Source organism: Saccopteryx bilineata, chromosome 5, assembly GCF_036850765.1.
Source record: "Saccopteryx bilineata isolate mSacBil1 chromosome 5, mSacBil1_pri_phased_curated, whole genome shotgun sequence".
Classification (NCBI taxonomy): Eukaryota; Metazoa; Chordata; class Mammalia; order Chiroptera; family Emballonuridae; genus Saccopteryx; species Saccopteryx bilineata.
Window position 1 is genome coordinate 12,003,081 of NC_089494.1, and position 21,149 is coordinate 12,024,229.

The window sequence follows — 21,149 nt, forward strand, 5'->3', positions numbered from 1 at the left end:
TCAGAAGGTTATACTACATGTAACTCAGAAAACCTTTTATCGCGTTTACAACGAACTCGGTTTTCAAAGGAAGCATTCTGTCTTGGTCCTAGAACAAAAATCAGAGACCTTTCCAGGAAAATTGAATGGGGACAGAACAAAGTTTGGTCTTCTAGTTTTTCTAAACCAGCTCTGCACTAAGCATTTCTGTGCATTTTTAACTTTAATCCTCATAATGACCTACCCGGTGAGATGTTCTGTATCTTTTCTGTTAAGATAGAGATAAGAGGCATAGTAGTGTTTTATGATTTCAAGATATAACCAGCAAAGTATTAATTTATTAACCCTTTTACAGAGCATTGCTTATTTGCACTAAAAAACCACCTGGATTTATTATGGCTTGCCAGAAAGTACTGACATGAATACGATCCCTCAATTCCCAGCCCCGCTGACCAGTTCTGTGCCGCTCTCCTGCTTTCCACGGCTCTGCACTCAAGCAGGTGGGACTCTTCTTGGACCTGAAGGGATGACTCATAAACCGTGAGTGACGGCAGCCAGGGGGTTTCTCAGCAGAGCGACTCAGTCATCCCAGCCTCACCAAGTAAAGTAGAGTAAACACATTTCAGAATTTTTGAAAGGAAACCATCGTTTTTCTAAATCCACTGATAAAAATTCAGTTTCAAGGACCGTGCTCTTGAACTCCATTGCAGTTCCCTTTCCTGAGTCCTGGTGTTCAAGGGCTGATCGTCAGGGGCTCCCATTCCGCTAGACCCCCTTCCCAGGCATCCACGCCAAGCTCTTTGCTAACACCCTGACAGCTCTGTAACGCCCCCGTCTTCAAAGACTTTACTAGAACATGAAGTAGAGTTGTAAGTGTCTTAAGAACCCTAGTGTGGGGTACAGGTGTGCTAAATGCCGTGTTGAAGCCAGAGCTGTTACCATCCCCAGCAGAACAACTCATGACTTTTTTGTTTATTTGTTTTACTGCATTTCTCTTGCTACCTTTTCTGTCTTGATTTTGCCCAGCTCGAATGCCACTAAATATGGAAAACTTTTCTTTATTACCCTAGACCAGTGACTCCCTCAGCTCTGCTGCAAAAGTATCTTCAGATGTATCTGATATCACTGACTCATGTTTAGTTAATATTGTGTTCTGCACACCATGCTCAGTGTGTCAACATGTGATCTCATTTAATTCACACTTTTTATTTACTCTCAGTAGTACATATGACTTAGGTACTATGATCATCCATCTTTTCTGGATAAAGTTCAGAGAAGTGAAGTGACATGCTTAATGTTATCACTAATAAAAAAAAAATAAGTCAGAGTTTAGATTTAAATAGAGATCTGTTGGCTACCCAAACTTCTGTACTCAACTCAACTACTCTATCATACTTTATGTTTGCATTTATCATTAGCATAAAATTTACTCTGAAAATCTGATGGGCAAGAAATGACACATTTCTTTTTTTTTTTTTAAATAAAATTAAAGCCATATCTGTTTTTCACATCCCTGAACTTGCGAGTACAGGACACCCCTTGGACGTGAAGAGTCGACTCATGCATGGCAGTGAAAATACTGTACTGAAATGGCTCATGAAAAAGCCCAGAACTTCAAAGAGCAGAATTTACAATATTTCCTTCCTTGTCCTCAGCCTGCACTCGTTAGCACAGGGCCCCGTGAAGTACAGAATTCCACAGTTTGGAACTTTGAATAAAGCTAACATCCGGTCTCACTGGCAGCCCCATGCAAACCCTGCGCCACCTGTCCGCCCTCCCAAGCAGAGGCCACGCCACCCTGCCGGCATCCACAAGGGCACCTGCCAGTGAGTCTGCTGGGAAGGTGTTCACTGTTCATCACAGCCGGCCGGACCTCTGCTCCTCTTTCAGCTAAGGAAGTCCCCTCCCTTCTTGCCTATCAAAGCCCGCGTGCCTCTCCCTAACCCCCACACCTGCCCTTTGCACAGCCTTCTCAAGCAGCCACGGTGGCTGAAAAATAAAAGCAGGAAAGGCAAGACCCTTCCTGGCTCCTGCTGATTCTGCTAGGTGCCAGGCTGCCCGTGCCTCGTGGTCAAATGCACGCCTCCACTCGCCAGCACTGGGTTTTCCAAACCAGAAGCTGGGCATGGACAGCCTTGAGACCTTGCACAGCCTGAGGAAGCACACTGTTCGATTCAATGTCTTTTGAGAATTCAGCTATCTTTTAAGAATCTGGGAATTTTGAGCATTTCTCCTGGTGAATGTCAGTCTGTCCCCTAGTGACATCCTGTGCTTTTCAGGCCACCTGCACAGCCATCACACAGTCCCGACATCTATCGGTTTCCAATAGATTTTCCTCGCTTGCACTGGAGGAATATTTCTCCACACCTATGCTTCTAACAAATGTGGGAATACACATCACTCAGATCAAAAGGGCTTCAAGTTTCAAGAAAAATGGGGAAAATAATTTTCTTCATGAGAGCAAAGGACAGTCCTATGTAGGCAGGCACCTGTCCTAATTCACTCTCTCATGTCACCTGCTTGTCCTCCAGGTGCCCCCTCTCCATCCCGCAGTGGACCTTCGCAGACCTGCAGAAACACGCAAGGTGGTACACAGGGAAGCTGAGGGCTTTCTACGATCGGTCCCTAGAGGGTTGAGCCAGGGCCTCCTGACTTCAGTTCTGAAAGTGCTCCGCCGTCAGGCTGGGCTGGCAGGGAGGTCCACCTCAGCCTCCGTTCACTTTGCTCTTCCCACTTGGAAATCTCTCTCTCTCTCTCTGTTTCTACTCAATTCACAATCATAATACTGAGTTTTTAAAAGACCTGATATAATCTTGGTTTAAGTTTCAATGTCTCCCATCAAGTTCTCCATCTTTTCAAGCCCACACTAATTTTGTTATTTGAATGACATTGCATCTATAGCAAACAGTGGAGAGATAACACAGGGTATAATCATCATGAAAGTAACACACTTATTGATAATCTAATTAATTTTTATTCAATGGTTTGGTTTCATAAAGCTGCATAGCAAGATATCTGAGTGACAGAGACCAGGTTTCCTATAGTCTATGGTGTGTGTGTGTGTGTGTGTGTGTGTGTACGCACAAGTATGAGTGTTTGTCCCCCCAAAGCCATTACAGACCTGGATACAAGCTGCTTGGAAATGATTTGTCCATCGATCCAGTTATTGAATCCTGAAGTTTTGTCAATCCCATATTCACTTGTATAATTTCCAGTTTCCCCCATTATTTTCCTGAGCGTTTGGGTCCCAGTCCTCCACCGCCTTCAGGAGACACCCTCCAGGGAGTCCCTGATTCGCTCAACAATGGCGACTTTAATAAAGCGCCACCGCAACCAGTGGCAATGTTAATTAGAATTGAGATCTGACACATTCATTTGTTTTACTTCAGCACTTCCTCCGGTCCTCAAAAGAGCTGTTAAGGATAACTTTTTCAAGTGGCTAAACCACGTTTGGGAAAACAGTCGTCTGTGACCAGAACAGTGTGTGTGTGCGTGTGTGTGTGTGTGTGTGTGTGTGTGTTAGAGAGAGAGAGAGGGAGAGAGAGAGGGAGAGAGAGAGAGAGAGATGGAATGTGAGCACCAGAGGCCAAGCTCACAGAGGAGGCGGGATTTGTCGGTAGAGCAGATGGTGCCCCCTTTCCCTGCAGTGTCAGGTGTGGGGTGGATGCCCCCGCTGTTTTGAGAGGAAGGTAATGGTTGTACCTCTAGTGTGTTCTGCTAGGGGACCAGTAGTTCATACAATAATAAATAGAAAATGTGAAGAGAAGAAGGAGAAAGAGTGAAAACTGACTCATTTTATGCTGCAAGTCCAAAATGTCATTTTTGTGTAGTTATTTGTCTGTTCCGGACAAAGACACTGAGGAGCGCCCTTCGAGTAGGGCCTCATTGGTTTAAAACAGCGAAGGCCTGTGAACTTCAGACCTTCTACTCAGTACATTTTTGCTAGCGGAGCTATGGCATGTTTTAGTGTCCTGTTGGCACACATTAGGTTCTTTCTGTTCAGAAAAACAAAAACATTTTCCCTTTTTCCCCCTCAAAGCTGGTGTATGGGTGGGCTCCATAGCTACGAGGCGTGCTAGGTTTGGGAGGCACTGACTTCTCCTAGAAGTTCGAGTAATTGTGCTGTTCTGTTGCTCAGGTCAGCGGTTTTGCTTTCACGTGAGAAACACTAACTTGCCTGGCATTGTGTGAGTGACTATACATTTGCCCCTCCATTTCACATTTCTTTAAATGTAGATACAAAAATGTCTTTAGCAAAAACGTAACCAAAATCTTGCCTTCTGTCACCTTTGTCTGTCACCCTCATCATCCCAGGTGGAGCATGTGAAGAGTACAGGTATTTCTGTCACTTGTTCTGGTCCGCGGACAATGAACTGCTCTACAGACAGAGCTGAAGACTGAGGATGGCGTATTTGATGCCACAAAGCAAGAGATGCTTCTAGGAGGTTTCGGTGGAAGGAAGTCCAAGCTGGTTGTCGAGTCTGTTTACACTGTGACTTTCTGGGGAAGAAGTTCATGTCACAGTGTTGCAGACAGATCACCCGTTTTTATGCAACTTGCTAAGTAAAAGTGAATTGTTTCGTCTCCATTTGTTTCTCAGGGTCTTTTCCCTTTGCCCACACTGTGCAATGTTTGTATTCCCCAAGGCCTCATCTCAGTTTCCTTCTCCTCTCTTTCCTGCTCTCTTCACTTACAATCCTGTTGTCTTAGGGTTTTACCCTGCCAAAGATCTCTAGTCTCAATCTCTAATTCCACTCAGTCTCTTCAGCTCCAGACCCGTCATTCCAACTGTCTGCTGTTTTCTCAATGAGATGTCCCTGAGCATTTCCAACCTAACGTACTCAAAATGTTAAGTCCTGGCTTCCCCAGCGGCACCCTGCCCTGCATCTCACACTGACCACCTCTATCTCAGCAGGTGGGCCCCAGTCACCCAGGCTTGGAGCCATGGAGTCACCACTGGATCTTTCAGCATGGAAATTAAATTACAGTACACTTATCTTAAAAGCATTTCAATGACTACAAAATATCCATCACATAATGCTCAAAACCGAAACACTATGTGGCAGATGCTGTCCATTGTTTATGCTACGTCATCCCCCTTGTCCCTGCAACTGGACTTGTTGATGTCATGTCCAGGTATAAGGCAGAAGCCCTGGATTTAAAGGAAAGAAGAGCCTTCTCTAAGCCGATGGAAACACCATTTCCTGTCACCCCGTGATTGGTTCAGAGAACGTGTTTCTCAATTCTGACCCACTAAACCAAAGAGAGAGTCTACTGGGGCATGATGACCAGAACTGTCGGGGGCAGCTTCTCATTACGTAAAAAGACATCTTCAAGGGTAGCAGAACCGGAGCATTAGAAGGATAGACAGTTCCCAGATCCTCCGTGGCCTGCAGAGTAGTGGGAGAACACCTAGAGCTCCCTAGCTCCAGACTGGGTGCTACAGAAGTAAACAAAGGTCGTAATTCTTAAGCCACTGTGAACTGGCACCTTGTAGCTAAAAGAATTCCTACTATTCAAGGCCCTTTGCGATTCTTAGTCTCTGGTCCCAACCTACCTCGCAGTTTCTTTAGTCACCCTTCCCCCACCCCTCCCACCAAACACCCCAAGTTCCATCCACAGCTCTTGAGGTTTTCACCCAGAAGGCAGACTTCTTTCTCCTGTCATCAAGCAATTCTTGATGTTGCAAGCTCCAGCTCAAATGTCACATCCTTAAGCAATTATTATTTAATCTACCCAAAGCCCCTGATTGTTCTTGCCAAAATCACACCTGCCAAGAAAAATTAACTTCTCTTCTGTTGCATATTATTTTTATATCATACAGTATATTGCAATGACCTAGCTGCCTGTCTTCCCCTTGACTTTGAGCACTTAAATGCAAGTTATCTTTTTTATCATTGTCCACTCAGCTCCTGGAACAGTGATGGTTACTTAATAAACATTCAGGCAGTGCTTTGGTTTTTAAAATATATCTCTGGTCACAACACCAGATATTATGTATGTATTTTTGGTTATAACTGGTAGAAATTTAGATAAATTTTGAAATATAGATACTAATAATAAACCTAAAACTCATCATAATTAGTATATGTAGCTATTTATACTTTGTTAGACTTGGAAATTAGTCCCACGCCCAATTCTCAGTTGGAAACGCTTCGGCTTGCTACCTCGGATGCCTCATAGTATCTACTTCCTCCTGCCTTCAGGTCATAGTTGTTACATTTTTATACTCACTTTTACTTTCTGTTAATTTTTTCCATTTTCCAATTTTAAAAGATTTTTGAGGCAAAGGAGGCATAAACTATAAATCACTTCAACTTTATAAATTTAATACTGATTTAGATGAGTACACTGGATGTTTTAGATAAAAACTTAGTACAAGATGTTTCAAATTGTCAAGGCTGCCGCATGGCATGGTTCCAAGGGGCACCATTCACTTCTCTGCTGTCCACATAAATAACGGTGCCTACGGTGGCCCATTCCCTTGTTCCCTTCCCCTGTGTGAAGAGCTGTTTATGCTGTCCCTATGAGTAGAAAGAGCTATCTGTGGCCATGGTTCTCCAAGTGATAATTTCATAAGAGCAGTTGCTAGAGACAGGAGGAATTACCGTCTGGGAGATGTCATCTCTCTTACCCGAGCTGTGGTTTCCTGCCAACAAGGTGGGGCTCACAGAGCATCTTCCCAGTCTGCTGGTGACCACGGGTGGCCCCGGTGTCCCGTCCCATTCCTGAGCTTTGACAGGCTCTCTGGACGCTGCCCCGGCGTGTCCCTTCTCTCTGCTGTCCAGCTTCGGCAGTGGCTCTGTGCTGTGGCTTCGTCCTTTCAGCTCCTCTGTCGACTCTGTGGATGAACCAGAATTACATGCTGTAAAACGAAAGTCAAATCCCTCCTAGATCCCTTTTTCAAAAAAAAATCAAAAGGACAATTTCTTAAAATGCTTTCAATATAGTTTTAGAAACTTGGGTGGGTTTTAGAGATTACAACATTCAAAGACAACAGGGACGGAGATCCCACGGGGCCTTTGTTCCTGAGGAGTGCAGGTGAGTATGGCCGGGAAACAGTTTTCTCTCGGGAAGAGGAGAAGCTCAGAGAACCCTGAGGCTTCCTGGGTAACTCTGCCTGGGCTCGTTTCCAAGCAAACCTGTTAAAGCGCACTGCACACTCACTGTCTGTAACCGTCTCATCTTTCTTCACTCCACAACCCGGTGTGCCAGGATTCATTCTGGCTATACTACCAAAACTGTTTGCTAATATCACCTTGGCCTTTGAGTAGGCACATTTTGAAGACATTGTTGGACCAGCTGGCAACTCCGTGAGACTTTCTTATTTACAGCTTCAATTCTTTCAGCTTCCCTGACAGCCCGTCTTCCCGTGTGTGTTCTAGGTCTCGCATCATTTCTGGCTTCTGCAACTCCTCTTCCTCAACACATCCCGTACGTGATGGTTGTCCCAACATTACTAGCTTAGCCACTGTTCTTCTCGTTTTATTGTCCTGTGATTATATCTTCCAGGGTTCAGCTAACCGTTGTCTCTGATCGGTAGAATTTCTAAATGTTTTAGTGAAAGCCTGGACCATACTCTGCTTTAGACTAAAAAAAAAAAAAATTATCCAACTTCCTGCTGGATGAGTCTCTGTGGAAAACACAAACTCAACATTTCAGATGCTGAACTGACACCATTTTTTACTAAACTGGTGGCCTCTCTTGGCCAGCCAACCATCCAGTTAGAAGCTCACAGTCCCTTTAACTGCTCTACCCCAAGTCCATCCGTCAGCAGATTCTGCAGGTTTTATGTCTGAATATCTTGTCTCTTTTCTATTCCACTTTGTATCCTCTCTACCTCAACTGCTCTGGCTCAAACTCGAATCATCGCCCTTGAATTATTGCAATGTGTCTCCCTGGCTCTCCAAAGTATAAGCTCTAAATACTGTTAACATGATCTGTTTAAAATGAAAATACGATCAATGTTATGTCAGGGCATGGATATGACAGGCATTCTGCAATGCATATACAAAAGTGTCTAAAAACACGTCCTAATGGTGGTTTTAAGAGTGCTACCCCCTTGCCACCACGAGAACAGTGTTATTTCAGAGAATAGCCATTCTACAATGTGCATAGGGAAGTGTTTAAAAAAACAAACAAAAAATGCAAATCTACTCAATGTATCCTTGACTAACATCCTTCCAGAAGCTTCCTTTTGCCCACAGAATTATGTCGAAGTTCTTTGTTATAACCCAGAAGATTCTCCACCACCTCGTGCTTCCCTTCCTCTCTAACTTCGTTGCTTACCCCTGAACAGTGTACTCAAGAAATGTCACTAAGTTGGTTGGAACATCTTCCTCTCCATCCCACCTCCAGCAGAAGCAAAGCTGTTTTCTGTAGTTACTGTCTCCTAGCTTGCCTGCTTTGAATACCCTATACCTTGTCTTTGTTCAGCTAATTGTCCACAGCCCTGTTTACTCAACTTAAGTACCCTCTAAAGTCTTTCCCACCCATATACCAAATACCACCCCCTGCTGGGGTATGTGGTCATCTCTGCACCGGCATTGTCTTATTTCATCTTTCTATGTATTTGGCCTTATCAAAAGACCTTGAGTTCTTGGCCCTGGCCAGTTGGCTCAGTGGTAGAGCATCGGCCTGGCGTGCGGGACTCCCAGGTTCGATTCCCAGCCGGGGCACACAGGAGAGGCACCCATCTGCTTCTCCACGCCTCCCCCTCTCCTTCTTCTCTCTCTCTTTCTTTCCCTGCTGCAGCCGAGGCTCCATTGGAGCAAAGTTTGCCTGGGTGCTGAGGATGGCTCTGTGGCCTCTGCCTCAGGCACTAGAATGGCTCTGGTTGTGACAGAGCGACGCCCCAGATGGGCAGAGCATCGCCCCCCTGGTGGACATGCCGGGTGGATCCTGGTAGGGCGCATGCGGGAGTCTGTCTGACTGCCTCCCGTTTCCGACTTAGGAAAAATACAAAAAGAAAAAAAAAAGACCTTGAGTTCTTCAAAGGCAGGATCTGTGGGGATATTTTGTTTGTTTGTTTGTTTTGGGTTTCTCCTTTTTTTGTTGTTGTTTTTTGTTTGTTTTTTGCATTTTTGGTGCCTGCCTCTAGCAATACTGCTCCATAGGTACTTAATTTATGATTTGTTTGCTAGGTTTCTCAACTTTTCCAGCATCTTTTTGATGTATATAGGAAATACAACATTCTAATGAAAAAAGAGAATCAAGTGGATGTTATAGTTTATTAAAGTAACACAAAGCCACTTGATGCTTCAAAAATCTCATTATCTAGCAGTTGCGAGTTGTAAAATTCACCGGATTAAAAATTTTTATTCAAATAAGGGATCTCTGAGAAAGACTGTAGTGCAAAAAGCCACAGAAATGATCTAGAGAATCTGTATTTTTTCTTTCCTTTGTGTGTAGGTCCAAGTGCCCATAACCTTTCAGCTGTATCACAGAAATGTCATGCTTCGTCTCCTCATTACCTGACTCTGTGGGGCAGAGCCAGGACCAGTTGTGGTACTGTAAGTGTGAGGAGCCCTGAGTAAGGAACCGAGAGGCCCAGCTATGCAGCCTTGGCCATGGTCTGAGGGGAGTGAACCATGTCACTGAACATTTGGTTTCTTCTCTTGGAGTCTCATGTTTTTTAACTACAAAATAGAGATAATGCCAGCTTTGCCTCACTTCCCTATTTTAAGTAGAAAGAGCTAATGATATTCTACATTTTAAAATACTTTGAAAACCAAAAAAGTGCCATACACATAAAAAGTACTGCTAACTTAAATGAATAATAGCCATTTGGACTAGATGATCACTGAGAGACTGAATAGACACGTGGAAAACTACCAGCCACATATAAAAATAGAAATCTAAATTATCTAGAGTAACTAGCCCAGGAAGCCAACCTACTATCTACAAATCAGACTTTAGGAAGTCAGACTACTGTCTCTAGAAAACAAGCCAGGAAGCTAAACCTGTATAGCAACCTGCTCAAAGCAGCCAGGACTTCTGGCCCAGCTTCCAACATAGAGCCAACCAGAAGAAGTCAAATACGTACCCCAAATTAATCATATGGAATGTCCTGCTTTTAGTTAGCCTGCCTCCAGCTTCCTAAGGCCAACAGCCTCCAACCGGGGCATGTTTGAAGTGTTCCCTTTTCCCCAGTGTTCTCTCTGCCTTTAAGTCTCTGCCAAGTGTAAGCACTGGGGGCTGACTGCCTTGGCATTGCAAGCTCTGGATAAATGGCCTTTGAGCATGCTCATTTGTTTGGTCTTCGTTTATATCCACATTGCTATAGTCCCTTTCAGCTCCAAGATGCTACGCAGTTGTGTCAACACATGTCATGAAGACCATTCTACGAGCTAGATCTTAACCCGGGAGGGTAATGCTGGTCTTCCGTGGGCTCAGGAGGAGTCCTGGTCTTTAAGTGGGCCTGTATATAAGCCTAAGTCCCACTTACCGTGAAATCAAATGTACAGTCAAAATATTTTAAAAGTAATACATTCCGACATAGCAGTGACAGCAGAACAATTTAACCAACAGTTGCTTTTGGGGCGCCCTCAGTAAAACGAAATCAAACAGGTATCAGAAAAGAACACCTTAGATTATTTCCATGCTGTTGATTTTCAGTTGCAAAGAAAATGTGCTCTGGCTTCCAAATGTCACGGCCTCAAAGCCCAGTGACCCATCTGTTTCATTTCACCTTCTCTTCCAGGTTTCAAACAAATCATTGGGGTCCTCAATATTTTACTGACTTCTATATTTGTTTCCACTGTCATCATTAAACATTTATCATTTTTTTGTATGCATGCGTGCACGTGCACACATATGCGCATGAGCGCGTGTGCGTGCACACACACACACACACACACACACACACGTAGTCTTCTATCACTGGAATTGAAACTAACCAAACTAAAAAAACACTCAAAGTTAACAGCGGGTCCAATATTATTCTTGAAGATTAGGACAACATTTTAAATACAAAAGGCTAATTATGTGGGTCAGGGCACTTCCATCAGCACCAGTTTCTTTGTTCTCATTCAAATGACTCACACACACTCCAGGGAAGTGTGGAAGTGCACTTTGGTCTCAAACCTCAACTAAATAAAAGCCCCATATAGCTATGGAAACAAAACAAAAAAGAGACTTTTTTTTCTTCTTCCTTTTTTGTTTTTAAAGTCCCAGAGGTTAGTCTTTGGTGCATTTTGGCAGGTGTACTGAAGAAAACTGGAACAAAAGAATTGAAGAAATCTTACTACTCATACTTAGACCTTCACACCTGCCTCCTAAACAGAAGGAAGAATGGAACAATCTGTTAAGAAAATCATTAATGTAGGCTACTGAGCATTTTATTTGGGAATAAGTCTGGTTTCCTATATATTTACATACAGCTTCCTACATTATGCATTTTCTAATTAAAATAAATATGAAAATCTTCAAAAACAATGGTTAAAAAGAGACTAAAGGGGAGGGGAGAGTTTGCCTAAGAAATATGTACAACAAATTGTATTGGAAGGTCAAAGACATCTGTTCAGAGGAATAAGGACACATTTATCCATGTCCATTTATTTTCTTGTTTTCTTAAAGCCTGTTGAAAAAGAAAAATCGTTTCAGTGATGTAAACTTTTCTGAACAAGATCAAGCTCAGGTACTGTGGTAGAGTTTTATGCGAAATCTCAGTTCTTTTCAGCCCTACGGCCCCCAGCATGTAGCACAGGGCCAAATGCATAGAAAGTCCTCTTCCTCTGTTCAGCAGTAAATACTTAATATTGACTATTCATCTAAAATATGATTATTCTTACGTTGAAATCAGATCTTGTACTGAAATCTTGCTGTGAAAAACACACATATGAATGCCTGGCATTTGTCATTAAGCTGGTGTGTTCTCCATATTATTTGTCTTAAACTACTCACAGTGTTTACATTAAAGAATGATAAATAAGACTGAGAGACCAGGAACAATCGTTTCATGACCAAAACATTCTCTACAGAGTTCCAATCTAGCACCCCTCATGCTGCTCACCTCGCAGTTCCAAAGTTTCCCCATTTTCTTCCTCTTTCTGCGTCCATCTCTGGTTTTACATTTGCCTCTCTGGCTTCTAACACACTCCTCTCACTCTCTTTTCCTGCCCTGGACCCTGGGCCACCCATCACTATGTGGCTTTCATCATCGGGTGTGACCCACGCCTGATACTGAGCTTTCCCGGAATCTTTGATCCAGTCTTTCCCACCAGCAGTCACTCTCCCAATGATGAAATGATAGTGAGAATTCTTACAAATCTCCACAGAAATAACAGCATATCCCTCCTCCTAATATAAATATTTTTTCTTTTTCTGGCTGGAAAGGTTATGTAATTGTTGATCTGTAGGTCTGGTTCCACCACCAGTTGCAAGCTTCTTCAGACTAAAGACTCAGTACTGAATAGAGTTCACAGTGAGGACAGACAGGCCGAATAAACTCATGAACATTTCATCCAGGAAAGGACGCTCATCATCTTTCACACCTGCAGCTAACCTGATGGTAGGTCCTCATACCTCACAGGTAGGACTCACAGCCTCGCCTCCCTCCTCTCCAATCTGACAGCACTTGGACCAAAGTGTGCACCAATAACCCCCACTACCAAACATGAGTTAGTTCCTATAGCCAACATTCTTTTCTTTGCTAACCCATACGTGTTTCTAATGGACTTGCAGATGATAGAGCAGAAAACAAGATATTTATTTTCCTGGGAAAATAGGGTTATTTGGAGATATAACCAGTAATACCATTTGTATAGGGGAGCAGAAGATTCTATTATTTTCTCTTTTTCCGTGTAATATTTCAAAGGATTGATTTGTCATATTGTCACATTGTTTCCGTGAACATCCTGATGATTGGATGATTTAGACAAGAGGCTCTTTTATATCTGTGGTTTGTGACTGCGGTTACTCTTGAAATTTTACACTCTCACATAGGGATCCCTTGGTTACAAAACACGGGCTCTCGTTGTGCCTGTCAATGCACATACCAAAGCTCATGTTGCTGATGAGTGTTTGAGCTTCCTGTGGGCACAATGAACTCCCCAGAATTGTCCTATCTTATTGGCATAATCAGCAGGATAAACGTTTCTCTGTCCTATTCCACCTGCTTTGAACAATGGAAACGATGAGAGGTGATCAAGGCGGATTAATTAGGCAGGAAGACAATACAGTTGTAGCGCTAAAGGAGGCGCTGAATTAATTACTTTAGCCAATGGGTATTCGACTCAGCCGTCACATGGCAGTGCTGAAAGGGACCTTGGAAATCCCAACTGCAACATGAAAAGCAAGGTGCGTGTCTGCGTCTTTGCTGAGATGGTGTCCTGTCTTCAGGAGCAGAGGTCCAGGGAGCAAGCCGTTCCCACCTCATGGGAAAGCTTGGCTCAACTTGGACTTTTTTTTTTTTTTTGTATTTTTCTGAAGCTGGAAACGGGAAGAGACAGTCAGACAGACTCCCGCATGCGCCCGACTGGGATCCTCCCGGTCGCTCTGCCCACCAGGGGGCGATGCTCTGCCCCTCCGGGGCATCGCTCTGTTGCGACCAGAGCCACTCTAGCGCCTGGGGCAGAGGCCAAGGAGCCATCCCCAGCGCCCGGGCCATCTTTGCTCCAATGGAGCCTCGGCTGTGGCTGCGGGAGGGGAAGAGAGAGACAGAGAGGAAGGAGAGGGGGAGGGGTGGAGAAGCAGATGGGCGCTTCTCCTGTGTGCCCTGGCCAGGAATTGAACCCGGGACTTCTGCATGCCAGGCCGACGCTCTACCACCGAGCCAACCGGCCAGGGCCTCAACTTGGACATCTTTAATTGCTAGAAAGCTCTTGGAGCTCCCGTCAGCCTCCCTCCAAGAATCACCATGTGTTGTTGTTGGTAGTCCTGTTTCCGGAGCAACTGAGAACTAGTCTTTCCACGTTTATGTAAAAGCCCTTTAGAATCCAGAGGGAGGGGATCTGTCTCTCCTTAGTCACGTCTTCCTAGAATACAGATCTAGAACGCTCACCCTCCCGGTCAGCCTGGCCTGAACACTAATTGCATGTCACAAAGTGTCTTTTAAAATGGCAGTGTCTGGAGCTGATCAGAGCCAGACAACCCGGACACGATTTCCTTAACGAGTCCAGGCAAGCACGGGGGTTCCTCTCCTGCACGTCTATTATTCCATCTCCTGAGTCTCCAGGGAACACAGGGCAAAGGTTCCATGTCTCCACAATGAAAGGGCACCAGGGAGCAGGGGCAATCTTCTGTTTTATATTATCACTTCTCTCTTGTGTGAACTGTGTCGTCTGGGTCAGTTATGTCGATTCCAACACAGAAGGGATGCCTTCTCTAAATGTAAATAGAGAAAGAACAATAGCTCAGGTGTCTGGAGAGTTCATGATTTTAAATAAAACTGGAAAGACCAGGCTAGTGCTCAGAAGGCACGAGGTTGAAACCTGGGTTTTAATGAATTAGATGAAGCAGAGTGGAATACGCAAGGACTCCCGATCATTTTATAGCCAGTGTTCGGTGGTTATTATTGAGATATTGGGTATGCTGGCTCGAAACAAGCACAGTGCTGTGGCCGGGGCTCCCAAAGAATCAGCAGCTGCTATGGGTCCGATACTGCACTAGACTCTCTAAAAAATCCTATTGCCAGTCCTTCTGTGACCTTCTCAGGCATGGGGAACGACAGCATTCACTGTTAAAACAAGCGGAGCGTCCTGCTGGTTAATCAGCTCTTCGGGCCAATTAGAGGGGAGTAAGTGGAGGGATCGGGACTGGAACCCAGGTCTCTCGAAACAAAGAGCTGAACCAGTGAGGCTTAGTTTTATTTTGTTTATTTTGGGTTCTTTTAAGAAGGATTATTTACCTTATTTTAAAAGAATAATTTAAAAAAAGGAGAACCACTTTCTTTTGTAAATAATTTGAAGACAGTGTAAACAGGGAATGAATAAGCTGAGATGTGGGAGAATCAGAGGTCAGTGTAGAGGGGCCTGACCCTCACAGGTCAGCTCCTGAGACACCTTGCCCCTTGGGTTGCAAAGAAGGTCACGGCAGTCGGCAGACGGACGTGGACTGATCGCTGTCCTGCAGGACGCTGTGTGAAGCCAAACCAGGTTATCAAGTGATATTTATCAGCAGCAGGGAAAGAAGTCAGAAAACAAAGGATGTTCATTTTTAAAGGCTACCTTTAACAGTGTATTCTGACATATTTTATGGATTGCTTTGATAAAAAAAAAAAAGTCAAGCCTGACCAGGTGGTGGCACAAGTGGATAAAGCGTCGTACTGGGATGCTGAGGACCCAGGTTCAAGACCCTGAGGTCGCCAGCTTGAGCGCAGGCTCATCTGGTTTGAGCAAAGCCCACCAGCTTGGACCCAAGGTCGCTGGCTCGAGCAAGGGGTTACTGGGTCTGCTGAAGCCCCGCGGTCAAGGCACATATGAGAAAGCAATCAATGAACAACTAAGGTGTTGCAACGAAAAACTAATGATTGATGCTTCTCATCTCTCTGTTCCTGTCTGCCTGTCCCTATCAATTCCTCTCTCTGACTCTCTCTCTGTCTCTGTAAAAAAAAAAAAAAAAAAAAAAAAAAAGTCAAGTGGAAAAAAGTATATATATACATGTATACACATATGTTCTTATTTTCAATCCATGGTAAAATGTATATGCTTTGCTCCCTCTGTGTAGAGATTCTGCGTGCCAGGCACTGTGACAGTGCGAGGGCAGGGCAGGGCAGGGCAGGGAGCCAACCCACCCTGGCCTCTGCCCACAGTGGGCTCCCACTCTGAGAGAGGGAACAATGACCTGACCAGTACAGGATCAGCGCTCTGGTCAGAGCAGCCAGGAGAGATGGGAGAGTCTGAGGAAAGGGTGGAATAGATGGCTTTTCCTAGCTGGGTCTGGGAGCAATCCTGATTACACTGTGACTCGAGGAATGGCAGCGGAGCGAGAGGGCGCAGTAGAGGAGTTCTGCAGCCAGGGGCACTCACTTCTCAGCACACGCGGCTCCGCCCTGGGATCTGTCCTCTCAAGAGCTGATCCTGCCTAACAACAAACGACCAGGCCGACCACCCCGCAAAAATAAACATGGTTAAAAGAAGGAGGAAGAGGGACAGTGGTTCAGGCTCCGTAATAAATTCAACCTGCCCAGAAGGAAGGCTTTGTTTGTTTTAAGAAAGCATAGGACCAGAATTTACATTAAAAAAGAAGATACTAATTAAGGAGCGGTGTAAATGACAGACTGTAGAGTTTGTATTTATTTTTGAGGAGCAGATATGGTGACACCATCAGTGGTAAAGGAAGATTCCCCTAAGAGAAGCGTGCACAAAGGACCAGGAGGAAGATGTGTGAGGAGCATTGCCAGGCCACGGGCTCACTGTTGGCACCATCTTGACGTCCACAGAGCTCCAGGTGCCACCGTCTCAACATCCTACGTCACCAACTTCTTAATCATCCTTTTCAACACAGACACAAAGATGCAGAAATACAAAATGTTTTGTAGCATATATTTATATATATCTATATATCTATATCTATATCTATATCTATATTTTAACAGAGACAGAGAAAAAGTCAGAGAGAGGGACAGATAGGAACAGACAGGCAGGAATGGAGAGAGAGATGAGAAGCATCAGTTCTTCGTTGCGGCACGGTAGGTGTTCAATGATTAATTTCTCATATGTCCCCTGACTGGGGGAGGGGGGGCTACAGCAGACTGAGTAACATCCTGCTCAAGCCAATGACCTTGGGCTTCAAGCCAGAAACCTTTGGGCTCAAGCCAGTGACCATGGGGTCATGTCTATGATCCCACACTCAAGCTAGCAACCCTGCGCTCAAGCCGGTGACCTCAGGGTTTCGAAACTGGGTCCTCCACTTCCCAATCCAATGCTCTATCCACTGTGCAACCACCTGGCCAGACTGTAGCGTATTAATTATTTTTTTTATTATTTATTATTTTTTTCTATTTTTCTGAAGCTGGAAACGGGGAGGCAGTCAGACAGACTCCCGCATGCGCCCGACTGGGATCCACCTGGCACGCCCCCCAGGGGGCAATGCTCTGCCCATCCTAGGCATCGCTCTGTTGCAACCAGAGCCACTCTAGCGCCTGAGACAGAGGCCACAGAGCCATCCTCAGCAACCGGGCCATCTTTGCTCCAATAGAGCCTTGGCTGCAGGAGGGGAAGAGAGAGACAGAGAGAAAGGAGAGGGGGAGGGGTGGAGAAGCAGATGGGCACCTCTCCTCTGTGCCCTGGCCGGGAATCGAACCCGGGACTTCAGCACGCCAGGCCGACGCTCTACCACTGAGCCAACCGGCCAGGGCCGTATTAATTATTTTAAAAACAATTTCTAGTGTTTGCCTCTGATGCAGATGAACTTCTGATTATTAACCAGATGAAGATCACTTTTTGTAATTCAGAATGTCTCCTCTGTTCAGTGATGAGATAATTGTTTTTTTTCTAACTGACCTTATTGTCAGGTCTTAATTTGATGTCAAGATTTTGAAAAATACTAGAGAAGGTTAAGTTGAGAGTTCATTAAATAACTACCCTGAACACACAGCCAATTCTCTGCATATTAAAAATGGAACATAACTATGGAAAGTGTCCTTTTCGTTCACCAATCCTTTTTACTTCAAAATAGTGCAAAAAAATGCAAATGTATCCCTATAATTTACCACATTAAATATTTAGGCCCACAGTTCTTCTCAGCTCCTGTAATGCCAATATCTGCCTTTTATTTTGGGGTTTTTTTTCCCCAATTAGGAGCTGACATTACTGAAGTTTATCTTATCCCTGTTACATCAAGTTCTTCACATATTTGACAGAGAAACTGCTGATAAAAATCTCTGAGAGGGACAAACAGAATTCTAAAACACTAGACAAACAGAGTTTGAAGGTTATAAAACCTTTATAACCTTGGCCAGGCACACATTTTGACTCAGGATGTTATAAAACATCTCTATTGTTTGACAAACTCTGAAATCAACAGTTAGAGAAGACCTGACAATTGAGTCATTCTTAAGTAGGACACAGGCAGCAAATTACCATGAAGCCAACAATCTAAAAAAGAATCTTCTTAAAGAAAGGAGGCCACAGGGACTCAAACATATGTGATTCTCACATTCTCCCTCCTCCCCACGGGCCCTGTCAGTACTGCTGGCTTGAGATCTCTGGGTTTTGTTGTTGGGGAAACTTGACCCTGGTACTGGTTCGGCCATCATCTGTGTGGTTCCGGGTAGGTTTCCCTACTTCCCAGGCTTCTTGGTACTCATCTCTCTATTAAGAGATTTAGACCACGACATCTCTGAGATGCCTTCTGGACCTGAAATTCTACATATATAAAAAAGAAGGGCTCAAATCTTAAAATCAGATAATCAGTTTCCTCAGTTTCAAGTGAAATGGGATTCATGTGCACTAAACACATTACAGTAATGATGTCTGGTCAACATGTCCAAACCCAGAAGTCAGTTGTTTCTGAAACTACAGCCGCGGTCTGTTCTGAGGTTTTTCAAACAATTATTATTACCACAGGCCAGAAGAGGGGTGGTTTTCCATACAAAATATCCTTAGGCACAGCCAACAGCATGAAGAACCACACAGCCCAAATGCAGAAGAAAAGATGCCAAGTTCAGGAGAAGGAACAGCAGTATAAAGAGAATAAAGAAACCATGAGTGTGGCTGGAGTTGCCCTTTTGTGAGATAGTAGAGAGGCTTTGGCTCTATGAGCAGAACAATGCGTACAAAGGGAGACAGTGGCCAATTATCTGTCAGATTCAAGAAATTAAAATTAATTTTTCTTCTATAGGAAACAAAATGTGGAATTCTATCGATGCCTCCACAGCACTTCTGTTTTCATCCCTTTTTCAGGTGGTGATGTCAGAAAAACCCTTCGAACAATAGGAGAGAAAGAGAATGGCTAGAAAGATCAAAGCAATACTCTGTTGCTAGACATTTTATAAACCGAGAAGACTTTGTAATGTAGGACATTTTTACATATCCTCAAGACTGAGTTAATGTGCATAGAAAATTACTATTAGGCATCTGGGATCAAAACTGAAGTTCCTGTTGCATGGCGTATTGCCATATTTTAATAGAAATGGCTCTAGATGTTGTTCGAGGATATAAAACTACGCTAATAATGCAGTGCATGGATTCATACCAGCAATTTAGCAACCAAGTGCTGAGGGCTCATCCCTCTGAATGCTGTGATCAGGGAAGTCCCAACCATAGCATCGTAGAGTGTAAAGAGCGCTGTCTTCGGGGTAGTGACACCCTGGGTACCAGTTCAGGCTTAGCCCCTAATTAGCTGTGAGGCCTTGGGCAAATCGCTGTTTTCTTCTGAGACTTCATTTGCTTATACTTAAATGAAGCATCTGGGCTCAAGTACCCTCCAGTTTAAGATTTTACTGATAAGTCCCAGAATGTGTTCTATACTAGAGTTTCTCAATCCTGAACACGTATTAGAAATAATCGGGGAGCCTTCCAAAGGTTCCCACGCCTGAGCCACAATTCAGTTCGATGGCAGAGGGTGGGGCTTTCACGCTGGTGGTTTTAAAAGCTGCTAAGAATGTTTTAAAATAAAGCCGAGGTTCAGAACCATTTTTCCACATGTAACAAAACTTTTTTTTTTTTTACAGAGACAGAGAGAGAGAGAGAAAGTCAGAGAGAGAGGGACAGACAGACAGGAAGGGAGAGAGATGAGAAGCATCAATTATCAGTTTTTCGTTGCGACACTTTAGTTGTTCATTGATTGCTCTCTCATATGTGCCTTGACCGTGGGCCTTCAGCAGACCGAGTAACTCCTTGCTTGAGCCAGCGACCTTGGGTCCAAGCTGGTGAGCTTTGCTCAAACCAGATGAGCCTGCGCTCAAGCTGGCAACCTTGGGGTCTCGAACCTGGGTTCTCTGCATCCCAGTCCCACGCTCTATCCACTGCGCCACCGCCTGGTCAGGCCGGTCGTATCAAAACATTTTAAACAACATCTAATATACTTTTCATTATTCTTTTTGTATATTGGCTGGGTCCTTTATTTCCATGGCTTTTCCTGTGTGAGCTAAAGCATTTTAATTATCCTTTCTTAGTCAAGGAAAAGAAACAAGAGTAGAAGAAAAAAGGAGCTAAGTTTATTTTTTACTTATTAGAATTCCTTTAAAGAAATTTTATTGTTGGAGAAGAAAAATGACCACATCAAATTTTAAGATGACCTCCATCTTTTGCTTACTTGTTACGATTGTACCCCTCCTCCTAAGTAATGAAAGATTACACTGCCAACTCTAAGAATACACACAAGCAACCAGTGAGCGGGTGGTGAGAATTTGTTGTTGAATTTTGATTCTTTTACTTGGTATCCTCAGTTAGGCTGTCTTAAAAAGAACAGGGAAACCAGCTGTTTGAGGAAGATAACCAACTTTTTATTAATAGTTAGAAGATAAAAAAGTCACTAACCTAAGGTAATCCAAAAAAAAATCATACTCTTCAGTATTGTCTGTTTTCTGTGCTTATGAGGTGTTATCTTTTAAGGCCATAGTTCCTTTATTTATTTATTTTTAATTCTTGAAGGGAAGACAAGCTTTTCCACTAGTAGGTGGGAGGCGTGTGGGAAGCTGAATATATGCACAGGTGCAATCAACTTTAATTAAGGCTCAAATCATTTTAACAGGCAGATGGAAAAAACGCTTTAATCTTCTTTAAAAGAAACAGAGACATGCAGGCACTAAAAATATTAATGCATGGGAAGAAAAACATCTCTTCCATTCTTCCTGAAAGATGTAATTCTGAAAATATATTCAGAAATGATTCTGATGCAAACACTAAATGCTAAAAAGGGTAATTTCTTCACCACAAAGGGCAATATGAAGATTTCATTTCTGTCAAAGGAAGTGAAAAATTTAGACTGTTGTAATCATACTCACTAATAACTGTATTGGGGGTTAAAAGAAGTTATTGGTTTACAGTTTTATAAGAAAAGCAAGGTAGGAATACTAAGCCTTCTGTGGGGGGGGGGGGAGATACTGATGGCTACAGAACTGAATATATACAGTACTATACTTTTTGATGATTTTAATTTACCAGTTCTCTAGATCAGTATGGTTAGAGAAATAAATGGTTATTGGCCTATTTGAAATTTTTTTATAGAGTTTTTTTTTTTTGGAAAATATACATATAAATTTGGAGGATAAAAACACTTGTTGG

At 43.7% G+C, this 21,149-nt stretch overlaps 1 protein-coding gene across 2 annotated transcripts in view; it reads right to left on the bottom strand.

The window, feature by feature from the left end:
* Window positions 1-21,149, bottom strand: part of NYAP2 (neuronal tyrosine-phosphorylated phosphoinositide-3-kinase adaptor 2) — a 242,131-nt gene that overhangs the window by 47,007 nt on the left and 173,975 nt on the right. For both annotated transcript variants that reach the window (XM_066281080.1, XM_066281081.1), the window contains one exon: window positions 6,614-6,820. In XM_066281080.1, coding sequence (XP_066137177.1) covers window positions 6,614-6,820 — 207 coding nt within the window. The remainder of the gene's footprint in view (window positions 1-6,613; window positions 6,821-21,149) is intronic.